Genomic DNA, 17,245 nt, shown 5'->3' with positions numbered 1-17,245 from the left:
TGCTACATTCACCTGACGTCCAGAAGTTCTCTGCTTATCTCACCGCAAGCTCAGTTACTTTGTGCTAATTATTAATTGGTGTATAGGAATTGTTTGTAGTGTTTTGTATTGTTTGTATTTGTGTTGTTTGTTTGTAGTGTAGTTTGTATTGTTTAATCTGCCATCATGTGTGACAAATGTGGATGTTGTCGTAGTTTAGTGAGAACCACAGGAGTGAAATGTCAGGATTGTGGGTTGGTATTTCACTGGGAAGATTGTAGTGGGGAAGCTGTTATAGTGCCAGATGAGGCTCGCCAATGGAGTTGTAGGTTATGTAGACGTGACAAGAAAATCGGGAACAGGGAAAAGAGATCTGTGCCCTTCAGGCTGAACTAGATAACTAGATATGGTGTACTTTGAATCATACAGGTTGAAGGGGGAAAGAGACAATGTGAGCTGGGAACAGGTAACAAGTCATAGTCAGAAGGAGAAAACCTTAGAAATCACTTTTCAGATTACAGTGAGCAATCACTTTGTTTTGTTACCTGAAGTAGAAGAGCCTCAAACAGTTTTTGAGCAAAGTAGAGTGCAGAAGACTCATAGTAACAATTGTAATGCTAGGTCACAAGCATTGTGTAACCTAGTGCTAAGCTTAGCCAGGTTACAGAAAACCTAGGGGCCTTGTGCAAAGATTTTGATGGCAAGGACCATGTTCTTATTGTAGGAGGAGCCGGAAACAGCCTTGCTAGCAATTCAGACTATAATATTAGGTGTGACCTGGATGTAATAGGTGCAGCAACAGCTCACATTTGTGTGGGGTTTGTGGATGTTTTGCAGCACCATGACCAGCCCTGGGTTAATATGGCTGTCAACTGTGTTAACAGAGAGCTGGGAGGGGGTTACTGTTGGCAGAAACTAAATCGCACATCTTTGCTGTGTCTTGATGCAATTGAGAGGTGGGGCCACACTAGTCATAGTCTGCACCTGAATAGGAGGGGGAAGGATAGATTAGTTGGTCTTCTTGCAGAAAATGTAAGGGGGGGGGGGGGGAGGGGGTGCACATGCACACAAGACAAAATACCTGTGATTACTGGAGTCAGAGGGACACATTTTTTAGGTTAGATTCAGGTTACAGACAGAGAGTATTGAAAGAGATTAAAAAAGAACAGTGCCATAGTGTCTGTAGCAGTATCCAAAGAAATAAAATTTGTGTTTCATCAGAACATTAGAGGACTGAAAAATAAGATAGATGAGCTTCTTGTATGCCTAGAAAATGGGGTAAATTCTGAAGGTATAGATGTTTCGTGGCTCTCTGAACAAAATGTAACCACAGGGATGGAGAAGTTAAATTTAAGAGATTACAGATTAGCATCTTACTCATGTAGAGTCAGCATGGAACAAGGAGAAGTTACTACTTATATAAAAACTGGACACAAAGTCAAAAATATTGAAACAAACAGTTTTTGTGTAGATCAGATCCTTGAAGCATGTGCTTGTAAGCTGCTACTGCAATATACTGCTATAGTAATTGTAACAATCTACAGATCCCCTCAAGGTAACTTTCAGCTATTCATGAAAAATCTTGAGGCATTATTGAGCTACCTGTCAGACAAAAAGAAGCAGATAGTGGTTTGTGGGGATTTTAATGTAGATTTCTTAAAAGATACGGATAGGAAAAATGAGCTAGAATCTTTGTTTGGTTGTTCCAATCTAGTATCTGTTGTTAATTTTCCAGCTCGTGTGCAGCAGGATAGTAGGTCACTTATAGATAACATTTTCAATGCCAGTGCTCAGACAGAAACAATTAATGTGTAACCAGTTGTAAATGGGCCACATTGATCGTAAAGGAAATAAAACATGCAGCACCTTACAGGATTCAGGGAGGTTCATACAAGGCAGGGAGGCTTATTAATGCGAACAGGATACAGAGCTTTAAGTGCATGCAGCCTAGAACACATAGAATGGGATGAAGTATAAATAGAAAATGATGCTGATGCCAAATTCAATTCATTCCACCGTAAATTTGTCTCAATATTTGAGAGTTGCTTTCCTGAAACATTATCCAAAAAAGCTATTACAAAGTCAAGTAAGCCACAGATTACTAAGGGAATTAAGATATCGTGTAAGAGGAAGAGGGAAATATACGGAAAGGCCAGAATAAGTCAGAATCCAACGTTACTTGCTTACTACATAAGATACTGTAATATGTTACGGAAGGTCATTAAGAAGTTGAGAAGCTTACGTGTTCTGACAGAAATTAATAATGCAAATAATAAGATTAATACTATATGGAATATTGTCAAATGGGAGATTGGGCAGCCTGACAGTGCACAGGATACCGTAGCTATAAAGCTAAATGATGATGTTGTGAGTGACAATTCACAAGTTGCAAGTATTTTTAACAATCACATTCTGAATGCTTTAGCAAAAATAGGGTTAAAGGGTTCAGTTGAAGAAGTACAGAAATATGTAAAAATTTCATTCCCCAGGACTTTAGGCCTTTAGAAATAGCACCAATATCCCCACTGAAATTAAGGGAATTATAAATATACCGAAAAACAAGAGTTCATGTGGTGATGATGGAGTGTCTAACAGAATTTTGAAGTGTTGTTCTAATTTAATAAGTGGAGCCCTTAGAAATATATGTAATGCTTCACTGGCACAGGGAATTTTTACAGACAGATTGAAATACACAATTGTCGAACCTCTTCATAAGAAAAGGGACAAGAGTGACTTAAATAATTAAAGACCAATCTCATTGCTGACTTCATTTTCTAAAATATTCGAAAAAGTTACATATTCAAAAGTAGTCTCACATTTAAGTGAAAATAATTTACTCAGCACATTACAGTTCGGATTCCAGAAGGGTTACTCGACTGAGGATGCTATCTACATATTTACCCATCAAATAGTACAAGCCCTAAATAACAAATTATCACCAGTTGGTATTTTTTGTGATCTCTCCAAGGCATTTGACTGTATGGATCATGTCACACTCTTAGAAAAACTCAGGTTTCATGGAACTGAAGGCTGTACACACTGAATCATAATTAATGAACAGAAAGCAAAAAGCTGTGCTGAATACAACAAATAATGTTGGGAAGGTGGTAAATTCCAGTGAATGGGGAGTTATCACAAAGTGAGTCCCACAGGGTTCAATTTTTAGGTCCTTGGGTGTTCCTTATTTATGCTCATGACCTACCACTTAATGTTCAGCAAGCGGAACAAGTACTTTTTGCAGATGACACAGGTGTTATAATAAATCCCATTCCAAAAAAAGCATCTGAAGATATTGTTATGGATGTCTTTCAAAGAATTATTAAATGGTTCTCAGAAAATGGACTCTCCCTTAATTTTGGAAAGGCTCACTATATCCAGTTCTGTACACTGAATAGAGTCATACCGACAATTGATGTAGCATATGAACAGGGCTCAGTTAACAGGGTAGATTTCTCCAAATTTTTGAGTGTTCACATTGATGACAACTTGAACTGGAAGAAGCATATTACTGAGCTTCTCAAACAAATAAGTTCAGCTTCTTTCGGTCTTCGTATAATTGCTAGTCTTGGTAATAAACAGATCAGCCTCCTAACATACTTTGCATATTTTCAATCTATAATGTCTTATGGAAAAGTTTTCTGGGGTAACCCACCACTTAGATGTAAAGTATTGATTGCACAAAAGAGAGCAGTGAGAATAATTAGTGGTGTTCACTCAAGGACACCACGTAGGCATCTTTTCAAGGAGTTAGGCATTTGAACTGCACCATCTTCTGCACATATATTCAATTTATAACCCGAATCATATGAATACATTTAATTTTTTTTTTCCAACAGTCTGGATGATTGACTGATCTGGCCTTGCAACATTAACCAAAACGGCCTTGCTGTGCTGGTACTGCGAACGGCTGAAAGCAAGGGGAAACTACAGCCGTAATTTTTCCCGAGGACATGCAGCTTTACTGTATGATTAAATGATGATGGCATCCTCTTGGGTAAAATATTCCGGAGGTAAAATAGTCCCCCATTCGGATCTCCGGGCGGGGACTACTCAGGAGGATGTCGTTATCAGGAGAAAGAAAACTGGCGTTCTACGGATCGGAGCGTGGAATGTCAGATCCCTTAATCGGGCAGGTAGGTTAGAAAATTTAAAAAGGGAAATGGATAGGTTAAAGTTAGATATAGTGGGAATTAGTGAAGTTCGGTGGCAGGAGGAACAAGACTTCTGGTCAGGTGACTACAGGGTTATAAACACAAAATCAAATAGGGGTAATGCAGGAGTAGGTTTAATAATGAATAGGAAAATAGGAATGCGGGTAAGCTACTACAAACAGCATAGTGAACGCATTATTGTGGCCAAGATAGATACGAAGCCCACACCTACTACAGTAGTACAAGTTTATATGCCAACTAGCTCTGCAGATGACGAAGAAATTGAAGAAATGTACGATGAAATAAAAGAAATTATTCAGATAGTGAAGGGAGACGAAAATTTAATAGTAATGGGTGACTGGAATTCGAGTGTAGGAAAAGGGAGAGAAGGAAACATAATAGGTGAATATGGATTGGGGCTAAGAAATGAAAGAGGAAGCCGCCTAATAGAATTTTGCACAGAGCACAACTTAATCATAGCTAACACTTGGTTTAAGAATCATGAAAGAAGGTTGTATACGTGGAAGAACCCTGGAGATACTAAAAGGTATCAGATAGATTATATAATGGTAAGACAGAGATTTAGGAACCAGGTTTTAAGTTGTAAGACATTTCCAGGGGCAGATGTGGACTCTGACCACAATCTATTGGTTATGACCTGTAGATTAAAACTGAAGAAACTGCAAAAAGATGGGAAATTAAGGAGATGGGACCTGGATAAACTGAAAGAACCAGAGGTTGTACAGAGTTTCAGAGAGAGCATAAGGGAACAATTGACAGGAATAGGGGAAAGAAATACAGTAGAAGAAGAATGGGTAGCTCTGAGGGATGTAGTAGTGAAGGCAGCAGAGGATAAAGTAGGTACAAAGACGAGGGCTGCTAGAAATCCTTGGGTAACAGAAGAAATATTGAATTTAATTGATGAAAGGAGAAAATATAAAAATGCAGTAAATGAAGCAGGCAAAAAGGAATACAAACGTCTCAAAAATGAGATCGACAGGAAGTGCAAAATGGCTAAACAGGGATGGCTAGAGGACAAATGTAAGGATGTAGAAGCTTATCTCACTAGGGGTAAGATAGATACTGCCTACAGGAAAATTAAAGAGACCTTTGGAGAGAAGAGAACCACGTGTATGAATATCAAGAGCTCAGATGGCAGCCCAGTTCTAAGCAAAGAAGGGAAGGCAGAAAGGTGGAAGGAGTATACAGAAGGTTTATACAAGGGCGATGTACTTGAGGACAATATTATGGAAATAGAAGAGGATGTAGATGAAGACGAAATGGGAGATACGATACTGCGTGAAGAGTTTGACAGAGCACTGAAAGACCTGAGTCGAAACAAGGCCCCCGGAGTAGACAACATTCCATTAGAACTACTGACGGCCTTGGGAGAGCCAGTCATGACAAAACTCTACCAGCTGGTGAGCAAGATGTATGAGACAGGCGAAATACCCTCAGACTTCAAGAAGAATATAATAATTCCAATCCCAAAGAAAGCAGGTGTTGACAGATGTGAAAATTACCGAACTATCAGTTTAATAAGCCACGGCTGCAAAATACTAACGCGAATTCTTTACAGACGAATGGAAAAACTGGTAGATGCAGACCTCGGGGAGGATCAGTTTGGATTCCGTCGAAATGTTGGAACACGTGAGGCAATACTGACCTTACGACTTATCTTAGAAGAAAGATTAAGAAAAGGCAAACCTACGTTTCTAGCATTTGTAGACTTAGAGAAAGCTTTTGACAATGTTGACTGGAATACTCTTTTTCAAATTCTAAAGGTGGCAGGGGTAAAATACAGGGAGCGAAAGGCTATTTATAATTTGTACAGAAACCAGATGGCAGTAATAAGAGTCGAGGGGCATGAAAGGGAAGCAGTGGTTGGGAAAGGAGTGAGACAGGGTTGTAGCCTCTCCCCGATGTTATTCAATCTGTATATTGAGCAAGCAGTAAAGGAAACAAAAGAAAAATTTGGAGTAGGTATTAAAATTCATGGAGACGAAGTAAAAACCTTGAGGTTCGCCGATGACATTGTAATTCTGTCAGAGACGGCAAAGGACTTGGAAGAGCAGTTGAACGGAATGGACAGTGTCTTGAAAGGAGGATATAAGATGAACATTAACAAAAGCAAAACGAGGATAATGGAATGTAGTCAAATTAAATCGGGTGATGCTGAGGGAATTAGATTAGGAAATGAGACACTTAAAGTAGTAAAGGAGTTTTGCTATTTAGGAAGTAAAATAACTGATGATGGTCGAAGTAGAGAGGATATAAAATGTAGACTGGCAATGGCAAGGAAAGCGTTTCTGAAGAAGAGAAATTTGTTAACATCGAATATAGATTTATGTATCAGGAAGTCGTTTCTGAAAGTATTTGTTTGGAGTGTAGCCATGTATGGAAGTGAAACATGGACGATAACTAGTTTGGACAAGAAGAGAATAGAAGCTTTCGAAATTTGGTGCTACAGAAGAATACTGAAGATAAGGTGGATAGATCACGTAACTAATGAGGAGGTATTGAATAGGATTGGGGAGAAGAGAAGTTTGTGGCACAACTTGACTAGAAGAAGGGATCGGTTGGTAGGACATGTTTTGAGGCATCAAGGGATCACAAATTCAGCATTGGAGGGCAGCGTGGAGGGTAAAAATCGTAGAGGGAGACCGAGAGATGAGTACACTAAGCAGATTCAGAAGGATGTAGGTTGCAGTAGGTACTGGGAGATGAAGCAGCTTGCACAGGATAGAGTAGCATGGAGAGCTGCATCAAACCAGTCTCAGGACTGAAGACAACAACAACAACAAAACTAGGTACTACCAAAAATACTGTTACCAATAATACAAATCGCTTTCAATTCAAGTTCACTGGTGGCCTAGACTGCAATGACACTTTAGGAAGTTTATGAATCCCTGCAACTCATATTCATCGCATTGGTGCACTGCTGCCACCAGGTGAATCCGATGTTGCCAGATAGAGGCAGGTTTCCTGTAGCATCGAATGTGTGGCCATTTTTAAGACTGGTGGGAACTTGTTCATCAAACACTGGACACTTTTATATAATTCTGAGTATAGGACAAACTTGAACTTTGAAGGCAATTTTTCAAAGAAAAAAGTGGATCTTATAGTCCGTGAAATATGGCAGACCACATCTCCTCTGCTACTTATTATACATTACCTTACTGAAATCATTATTGGATTGCCTTTCTGCTTTTCTAAATTTCTTTTAATTTCTACCCACTTCCTCACATTCACAGAAGACAAACCTTTTACAGAACTGCAGTTTTAGCACAAATTAATTTTTATGCTGGTGAAACATGGCTGTGATTACTTATCCAGTATCAAATTTTCTTTATTTGTTTTATTTGCTCAAGGGATTTCTGCAGAGCCTTCGGATGGGATGTTGTTAGAAACTAGTAAAACTTAGATAACAAAATAAGATTGTTCTCCTGAGGAAAAAAAAGTAGTAAAATAGTATTAAAACAGTAGTCTGACACCTACAGTGTGGCAAAACATTTTTATCATTGTATTGTTGTGATCTTCAGTCCAAAGACTGGTTTGATACAGATCACCACTCTACTCTATCCTGTAAAAGCCTTTTCAGCTCTGAATAACTACTGCAACCTACATTTTTCTGGATCTGCTTACTGTGTTCATCTATTGGTCTCCTTCCACAATGTTTAACCCCCACACTTCCCTCCTAGGAAATTGGTGATCCCTTGCTGTCTCAAATGCATCCTATTAACTGGTCCCTTCTTTTAGTCAAGTTGTGCCACAAATTTCTTGTATCTTCTATTCTATTCAGCACCTCACTGTTAGGTACATGACCTGGTAGATGTAGAAACTATTAACATCTGCACAACACATATAGTAACATGACATTGTGTCTCTTACACACAGTAACCTTGCTGTTAAGGAACAGTGCTACATGTATATGGGAAGTGGAAGAGCCTGAACTGAAGGGCAATAAGCTGCAGCTGGCAAAGCTAAAGACATAGTCTTAGCGTAATTCCTTCCAGGCACTGAGACAAAAATCCCAGCCAGTGAGGCAAATTAAGTTCTGTTGACTCCCCTCTAGACTGGATATTGTTCTTTGATGGACTGTATCCACATGCAGTGATAGGATCCACCAATATGCCATATTTTGAGGAGTACATCCAGTTAACTAAAAACAATGCAGCTCATTGTTTGGCATCTGGAATGTGATGTTTTCTCTCTTCCAAGCTTCTGACATTAGTGTTTGGAAGGAACAATTAGTTCCTTAGCATGGATGATAGCAGCCAAGATTCATAGATTCTCTCTCTCTCTCCCCTTTATCTTTTACTGAGAATTTAGCTATTTTTCTGTGTACTCTCTGATGAAAGTAAGTGACTATATTATTTATTTTCTAGTAAACAATAAACATAATCATTGGAAACTGGTGACCATGTCATTATGTGTTCTTAGCTTAAATAACAATAACAAACTTTCCCAAACAGTTATATTGACATTTCAAAAATTGTGGTCTGCTCCTAAAAGCTCCAGCAAAACAACACTGTTTTGTTTTCCACAGACATATAGGATGAAAATAGGAAATCAGATAGTTTACCAATCAAAATTACATACTGACTTGAATTATGTCAGTCTTAAACTATGAGTTATATGGCACTTTAAGTTTCTTTTTTATCAGTGTAAGTGAACAAATCCACAAACAAAAAATTCCAAAAGTATTTACCATGAATTGTGAATTCCATCCCATCACCAATTGCAACTTCCACTTGAGTTTGTTCTTTGAGAAATTTCTTGTCTCTGTACACTATCCCATCAGCTATTATCTCATCTCCAACATAATCGGCATCAGCATCTCGATCATGGGCATCTGCAAAACAGCACACACATCATCAGCTGACAATGAATACTGTATGAACAATGGTCACTAAATGAATTATTACACAACAAAAATATTACACAATGGAATCTGAATTTCACTATTTAGCACTATATGGTGGAAGCTGTGCATGTCTTCTGAATTTAGTTGTGTAGAACAAAAAATAGGACCATGCAGAAAAAAAAAAAAAAAAAAAAAAAAAATTGTATGTACTCACACAGAAAATACAAAATAAAATATTACCTTTGGATTACACACAAACAATTTATTATATGCGTACCAAAAGTTTTGTTTATTACATAGTGAATCCATACCACATTATAGGAAATATCACCCTCTATCATTTTAAGAACACAAAAGTACATTCCAGGATTAGGTATTCATGATATGAGGAATGTATTTTTAGTTCCTTGTGACAACTGTTTCACTGTATTTCATTCTTTTCAGTACCTTCTAGTTTACTTGATAAGGCATACAGCCATTACAATAGAGTTGTAATGCATAGTGATTATACAGTCATGGAAAATTTTATGTTAAGATCGGCACATTATATTATCTTCTTTACTCTCAGATTTAAAGTATAACATCATGCTTTGAATTCTGACAAAACCTGAAACATATTGATATCAGGTATGTGCTATATACAGATTATTATTATTCAAACAACAGAAAATCAGGGCTGGAATGTAACAATATTATGAGAAGGAAAGTTGCTACTCACCATTAAGTGGAGATGCTGAGTCGCACATAAGGACAACAAAAAGGCTCACAATTATAGCTTTCAGCCATAGAGGCCTTCATCAACAATAGACACACATGCACACACACACACATGCACATAAACGCAACTTACACACACGACTTCCGTCTCAGGCAACTGAAGCCACACTGCGAGCCGCAGCACCAGTGTATGATGGAAGTGGGACTGAGTGGGGGTAAAGAGGAGGCTGGGTTGGGGAGGGGGTGGGATAGTATGGTAGGGGTGGCAGACATTGAAATGCTGCAGGTTAGGCGGGACAGGTCTTGCGTCTAGGTCTATTACAGGGGTATGAGCCAAGAGGTAATTGACTGGGATAAGGGGTTGTGTAAATATGGATGAGTATATTGTGCACATTTGGTGGATGGCAGAATACTACTCTGGGAGGGGTGAGAAGGATAGTGTGCAGGACATTTCTCATTTCAGGGAAAGATGAGAGGTAATCAAAACCCTGGCGGAGAATGTAATGCAGTAGCTCAGTCCTGGGTAGTACTGAGTTACGAGGGGAATGTTCCTCTGTGGCCAGACAGTGGGACTTTGGGAGGTGGTGGGAGACTGGAAAGATAAGGCATGGGAGATTTGTTTTTGTACAAGGTTGGGAGGACAATGACGGTCAGTGAATGCTTCAGTGAGACCCTTGGTGTATTTTGAGAGGGACTGTTTGTCACTGCAGATGTGATGACCACAGGTGGCTAGGCTGTATGGAAGGAACTTCTTGGCATGGAACGGGTGGCAGCTGTCAAAGTGGTGGTATTGCTGGTGCTTAGTAGGTTTGATATGGACGGAGCTACAGATGCAGCCATCTGTGAGCTGGAGGTCAACACCTAAAGTGGCTTGTTGGATTGAGTACGACCAGGTGAAACAGATGGTGGAGAAGTTGTTGAGGTTCTGGCGGAAAATGGATAGTGTGTCCTTACCTTCAATCCAGATAGCAAAGGTGTCATCAATGAATCTGAACCAGTTGAGTGGTTTAGGATTTTAGGTTTTAGGAAGGATTCCTCTTGACGGCTAATGAATAGGTTGGTATAGGATGGTGCCATGTGGGTGCCTATAGCTGTACCCCGGATTTTTTTGTATGTAATGTCTTCAAAGGAGAAGTAATTGTGGGTGAGGATATAGTTGGTCATGGCGACTAGAAAGGAGGTTGTTGGTTTGGTATCCATCGTGCATTGGGAAAGGCAGTGTTCAGTAGCGGTAAGACCATGGGCATTAGGAACGTTAGTGTACAAGGAGGTGGCATCAATAGTGACGAGCAGGGCAATGTGAGGTAAAGGGACAGGAACTGTGGAAGCCAGCAACACCAGCTTTTCTGAATTGTGCAGGTGGAAGCTTTCCCTGCAATACATCCTATGTTCCCATAACCCTCTTGTCCTCAATCTTCGTTAGTCACTGTTGTCATACATCCAGCCCATTCCCTGTTCCCATTCCAGCACTGCACCATTCCCATTCCAGCACTACTCAACCATCATTCTACCACCACACCCAGACTTTTTTATTTTTATTTTCTATTTTTCTCCCTATTTCTCTCCTTTTCCACTACTTCCCCCGCCCCGTCCCCATGCCTCCCCTGTCCTCCACCTAACCTGCAGCATTTCACTGTCCGTCATCCCCACCATACTGCCTGTCCCCCTCCCTGTTCCAGCTTCCTCCTTACCCCCACCCAGTCACCACTCCCATCATGCACTGGTGCTGCTGCTCGCAGTGTAGTTTCAGTTGCCTGAGACTGCAGTTGTGTGTGTGAGTTGCTTTTGCATCAGTGTGTGCATGTGTGTGTCTATTGTTGACAAAGTCCTTAATGGCCAAAACCTATAATTGTGAGTCTCTTTGTTGTGCTTACCTGTGACTCAGCATATCCGCTATATGGTGAGTAGCAACTTTCCTTCTCATATTACTATTATTATTGTTGTTCTTATCATTATTGGGGATAATTTTAATGTATATTGAAAGGATAGGCTAATCGGAAATTGAGGTGGTGTATTTGTCGCAGTATACTAGAAACTCAAATCCGCCGAGACAGTAATTGAAGCTGCATGTGAGATTGTTTGGGCCTCAGTATTACGGTTTAGGAAAAACCTCAGTTCACTTGTACATAAGTTACCCAATCATACTGTAATTACTGTAGGATACTTTAATCATCCAACAATCAATCAGGAAAATTTACAGTTTTGTTAGTGGTGAGTGTGACAAGACATCCAGTGAAACATTACTAAATGCCTTGTCTGAAAACTACCTATAACAGGTAGCTCAGAACTCTACTCATGATGGAAATATATTGACTCTAATGGCAACAAATAGTTGTGATCTCTTTGAGGATGTCCACACTGATTCTGGCATCAGTGATCATAAGTAATCTGGCTGTGGCCACAATGATTACCATAGTACAAAGGCCAACTAAAACAAGAAGAAAGACGTATGTCTTCAGTGAACTAGATAAAAAGTCAGTAGTGTCATATTTCAGTGAGGAACTTGAAACTTTCAGCACCAGGCAGGGCACTATGCCTCAAGTTTAAAAGAATATTTGACCATGCACTGAAAAGGTATGTACCCTGTAACGGACTACTGCATAACAAGTGTAAAAAATAACACACGGCTATAGACAGAGAGATACTGAATGAAACACGTTTGGCTGTCAAGAGAGCAATGCATGAAGCATTCAATTACTATTGTAGCAGAATATTGACAAATTATCTCTCACAAAACCCAAAGAAATTATGGTTATATGTAAAGGCTATTAAAGGCACCAAACCCTAATGAATGAGACAGGAAATGAAACTGAGGGAAGTACAGCAAAAGCTGGAATGGTTAACTCCATTTTCAACTGTAGCTTTACATCGGGAAACCCAGGAGAACTTATCCAAAAGATGAGTGAAATCAGTTTAGTGTCGGTACTGTCGAGAAACTGCTGAAATTGGTAAAACTCAACATATCCACAGGACCCAAAAGGATCCCTATCAAATTCTACAGTGGATTTGCAGCAAGTTAGCTCTCCTTCCAAATATAATCCACTGTAGACCTTTGAACAAAAAACTGTGCCCAGAAGTTGGAAGAAACCATGTCACACCTGTCTACAAGAAGAGTAGTAAAGTAATCCACAAAATCCTTGACTTCAATTTGTTGTAAAATCTTAGAACATATTCTGAGCTCAAACATGATGAGGTATCTTGAGTAGAATGACCTCCTCCATGCCAACCAGCATGGATTCTGAAAAAAATGATCATATCAAACACAACTCACATTTTTCTCACATGAACACTTTGGAGTAAAGCAGGCAGGTAGATGAAGTATCTCTTGAAGTCCGAAAAGACAGTACCCACCTAGGCTTAGTGTCAAAATTTCAGTCATATGGAATATCAAGAGAAATTTGTGACTGTATTGAGGACTTTTAGGTAGGGAGAACACAGCAGGTTATCTTGGATGGAGAGTCATTATAAGATATAGAAGGAACTTCAGGGCCTTGCTGTTCATGTTATATATTAATGACCTTGTGGACAATATTACTTTTAATCTCAGATTTTTTTCAGATGATGCAGTTATCTAAAACAAAGTACTATGTGGAATATTCTGTGTCAATATTCAGTCAGATCTTGATAAGATTTCAAACTGGTCCGAAGTTGGCAATTTACTTTAAATGTACAAAAATGTAAAATTGTGCACTTCACAAAACAACAAAAAAAAACCTAGCATCCTATGACTACAATATCAATGAGTCACAGTTGGAATTGACCAACTCATACAAACACCTGGATGTAACACTTTGTACCGATGTGAAATGGAATCATCACATAGGCTCAGTAGTTGGTAAAGCAAGTGTTAGAGTTCAATTTATTGGTAGAATACTGGGGAAGTGCAATCTACAAAGAAGATTGCTTGCAAATTACTTGTGGGACCCATTCTAGAATACTGTTCAAGTGGGTCCCACACCAAACAGGACTAACAGTGGATATTGAACGTTTACAGAGAAAGACAGCACAACTGGTCACAGGTTTTCTTTAATCTATGGGAGTGTGTCACAGAGATACTACTCTTGAAGACAGATGTAAACTGTCCCAAGAAAGTCTATTAACAAAGTTTCAAGAATAGCTTTAAACAATGGCTCTAGAAATATACAACAGCTCCTACATATTGCTCACATAAGGATCATGAGGACAAGATTAGAATAATTATAGCAAGCATACTGGCACTCAAGCAGTCATTCTTCCGCTGTTACCAACATGCTGAAGAAACTGAAATGGCAGACTCTTGAAGATATTAGCGGAGGTTGAGGCCTGGCGGATAACGAGAAGAGAGGATATACTGAAGGGCAAGTTCCCATCTCCAGAGTTCTGACACGTTGGTGTTAGTGGGAAGTATCCAGATAACCCGGGTGGTGAACACTGTGCCAAGATGTGCCGGCCGTGCACCAAGGCATGTTTAGCCGCAGGGTGTTCCTCATTACCAACAAACACTGTCTGCCTGTGTCCATTCATGCGAATGGACAGTTTGTTGCTGGTCATTCCCACATAGAAAGCTTCACAGTGAAGGCAGGTCAGTTGGTAAATCACGTGGGTGCTTTCACACGTGGCTCTGCCTTTGATCGTGTACACCTTCCGGGTTACAGGACTGGAGTAGGTGGTGGTGGGAGGGTACATGGGACAGGTTTTACACCGGGGGCGGTTACAAGGGTAGGAGCCAGAGGGTAGGGAAGGTGGTTTGGGGATTTCATAGGGATGAACTAAGAGGTTACGAAGGTTAGGTGGACGGTGGAAAGACACTCTTGGTGGAGTGGGGAGGATTTCGTGAAGGATGGATCTCATTTCAGGGCAGGATTTGAGGAAGTCACATATATATATAATATAAAAAATATATTAAAAGCAAAGATTCCAAGACTTACCAAGCGGAAAAGTGCCGGTAGACAGGCACAATAAATAAAACACACAAACACACACACAGAATTTCGAGCTTTCGCAACCGGCGGCTGCTTTGTCAGGAAAGAGGGAAGGAAACGGAAAGATGAAAGTATGTGGGTTTTAAAACCTCGAAAGCTCGAAATTCTGTGTGTGTGTTTGTGTGTTTTATTTATTGTGCCTATCTACCGGCATTTTCCCGCTTGGTAAGTCTTGGAATCTTTGTTTTTAAGTTTATTTCTATTTTATTTACATTATATATCAAAAACAAAGATTCCAAGACCCACCAAGTGGGAAAGCGCCGGTAGACAGGCACAACGAATAAAACACACAAACACACACACAGAACCTCGAGCCCCCGCAACCGGCGGTCGCTTCGGAAACAGAAAGATGAAAGGATGTGGGTTTTAAGGGAGAGGGTAAGGAGTCATTCCAATCCCGGGAGCGGAAAGACTTCCCTTGGGGGAAAAAAAGGACAGATGTACACTCGCACACACACACACATATCCATCCGCACATACACAGACACAAGCAGACATATTTAAAGGCAAAGAGTTGTGTGTTTTGTTCATGTGCCTGTCTGCCGGCGCTTTCCCGCTTGGTAAGTCTTGGAATCTTTGTTTTTAATATATATGACTGTAATGATACCAATCTAATGATACCAATCATTTAAACATGTTTTTGAAATGGTTTTCCCAAGAAAATAAATACATTTAACTCTGTTCAAAAAACAAACAAGTGGATTACACAAGGGATAAGGATATCATGTCAAAATAAAAGGAGACTGCATGAGTACTCCAAGCAAAATATTAATCCTGACTTCATTACATGTTTCAAAAGATACAAAGGAATACTAACAAAAGTTATTTCAAAAGCAAAAAAACTAGAAAATGACAACATATTGAGTGATTTCAAGAATAATACAGGTTGTCGACAATGAGACTCCAACATTTTAATATCCTATATCTTTCTCATTTCAGACGGTAGACCTGTGAATCTTGAAGGGTCATACAGAGCAACTCAACAAGTTTGTGGTGTGCAAATTTGAAATGCCAAGTGGCCTTAGTGGAGCTGAAATCAATTGTTTTAGGAAAATGGAGGATATGAAGGAGTATGCACAAGTGGTCTGGTGGTATGCAGAGACAAGTCGTTCAAGGCTATAAAGAAGTGGTGTGATCAGTTTTTGGCTACTGGGAATGTTGTGAAAGGGCATGGTGTTGGAACAAGTGCGGTGGTCATTTGACCAAAGTCCACAGAAGTCAGTGCGACAGGCAGCACGAGAACTTCGTATGAAATGTTGAACAGTGCACAAAGTGCTTCATCAACAATTACGTTTGTACGCATATAAAGAGCAGGTAGTGCAAGAAATCAAGTCTGATGATTGACCAAAGCGAGAAGAGTTTGCACATGTCGTGTTAGATCACATAGCCGCAGATGAGACATGTTTTCACGCGTGATGTTTGCTGACGAGGCAACCTTTCATGTGTCAGGGGCTGTCAATTGTCACAATGTGCGCATCTGGGGGTCTGAAAATCCACATGCACCTAGGGAATACATGCGCAACAGTCCGAAAGTTAATGTGTGGTGTGGTTTGATGATAAATGGCATTGTTGGGCTGTTTTTCTTTCAGGAGCCAACTGTGGATGGAGCCATCTACCTGGACATGTTGGAACAATTTGCCGTGCCACAGATAACAGACCTGCAGCCAAATGTGATGTTTCAACAGGACAGTGCACCACCCTACTGGAGCCTTGATGTCTGAAAATTTTTAAATGACACATTCCTGCAATGATGGATTGGCTGTGGAGGTCCAATTCCTTGGCCGCCACGTTTGCCTGACATAACCCTCCTCGATTTTTTCTTGTGGGGTTATGTGAAAGACCGGGTATACGCTACACCAGTAAAGGGCCTGCAAGACTTGAAACAGGGCATAAGAATTGTCATCAATTCTGTCACAGAACAGATGCTCTGCAACACATGGCATGAAATCTATTATAGACTTGATATTCTTCGCGCTACCCATGGCACCCATGTTCAAGTGTACTGAACCGTCCACCTGTGTATGAAAACTTGATGAGCTGTTGTATGATTTCCCTGCATTTGTTCGTCAATAAATTGTGTTTCGTCTCAGTTTTATGAGTTCGAATGTTGAAGTCTCATTGTGGATACCCTGTACTAAAGCAAACAGGCAAATTATAAGGAAAGAAATGGGCACGCAGCCAGTTAACCACAGTAATACACAGCTGATTATGAATAAAAATAAACTAACTGACCCCAAACATGTGGCTAGTGCTTTCAACAATTATTTCTCTAACACAGCACAGCAGTTAATAAGTAAACACCTTAACAAACAGCCAGACAGCCATTCAGATGAAAAAATTCATCCAAACACAATATTCAAGTATACAGCAACACCTGAGGAACTGTCAAGAGTCCTAAAAGCATTTCCTAATAATTATTTAGCGGGTGTTGATGAGATACTGAATGCAATTATCAAAGTTAGCACAACATTTACTGTGAAACCACTAACAGACATAGTAAATTCATCTTTTGAGAGCGGTGTGTTCCCAAATAATCTAAAAACTGCAAAAGTAACACCTTTGCATAAGGA

The 17,245-nt window shown here is 39.8% G+C and overlaps 1 protein-coding gene across 1 annotated transcript in view; it reads right to left on the bottom strand.

Annotated features, from left to right (window-relative positions):
- The window catches only part of LOC126281447 (sodium channel protein para), a 1,486,858-nt gene that overhangs the window by 264,508 nt on the left and 1,205,105 nt on the right, over window positions 1-17,245 (bottom strand). The window contains exon 27 of the mRNA XM_049980418.1: window positions 8,842-8,985. Within this exon, the coding sequence (XP_049836375.1) occupies window positions 8,842-8,985 (144 nt within the window). The remainder of the gene's footprint in view (window positions 1-8,841; window positions 8,986-17,245) is intronic.

Source organism: Schistocerca gregaria, chromosome 7, assembly GCF_023897955.1.
Source record: "Schistocerca gregaria isolate iqSchGreg1 chromosome 7, iqSchGreg1.2, whole genome shotgun sequence".
In the NCBI taxonomy this organism is placed as follows: domain Eukaryota; kingdom Metazoa; phylum Arthropoda; class Insecta; order Orthoptera; family Acrididae; genus Schistocerca; species Schistocerca gregaria.
Note: the sequence above shows the minus strand (reverse complement) of the source record. Positions and strands in the feature narration are given on the sequence as shown.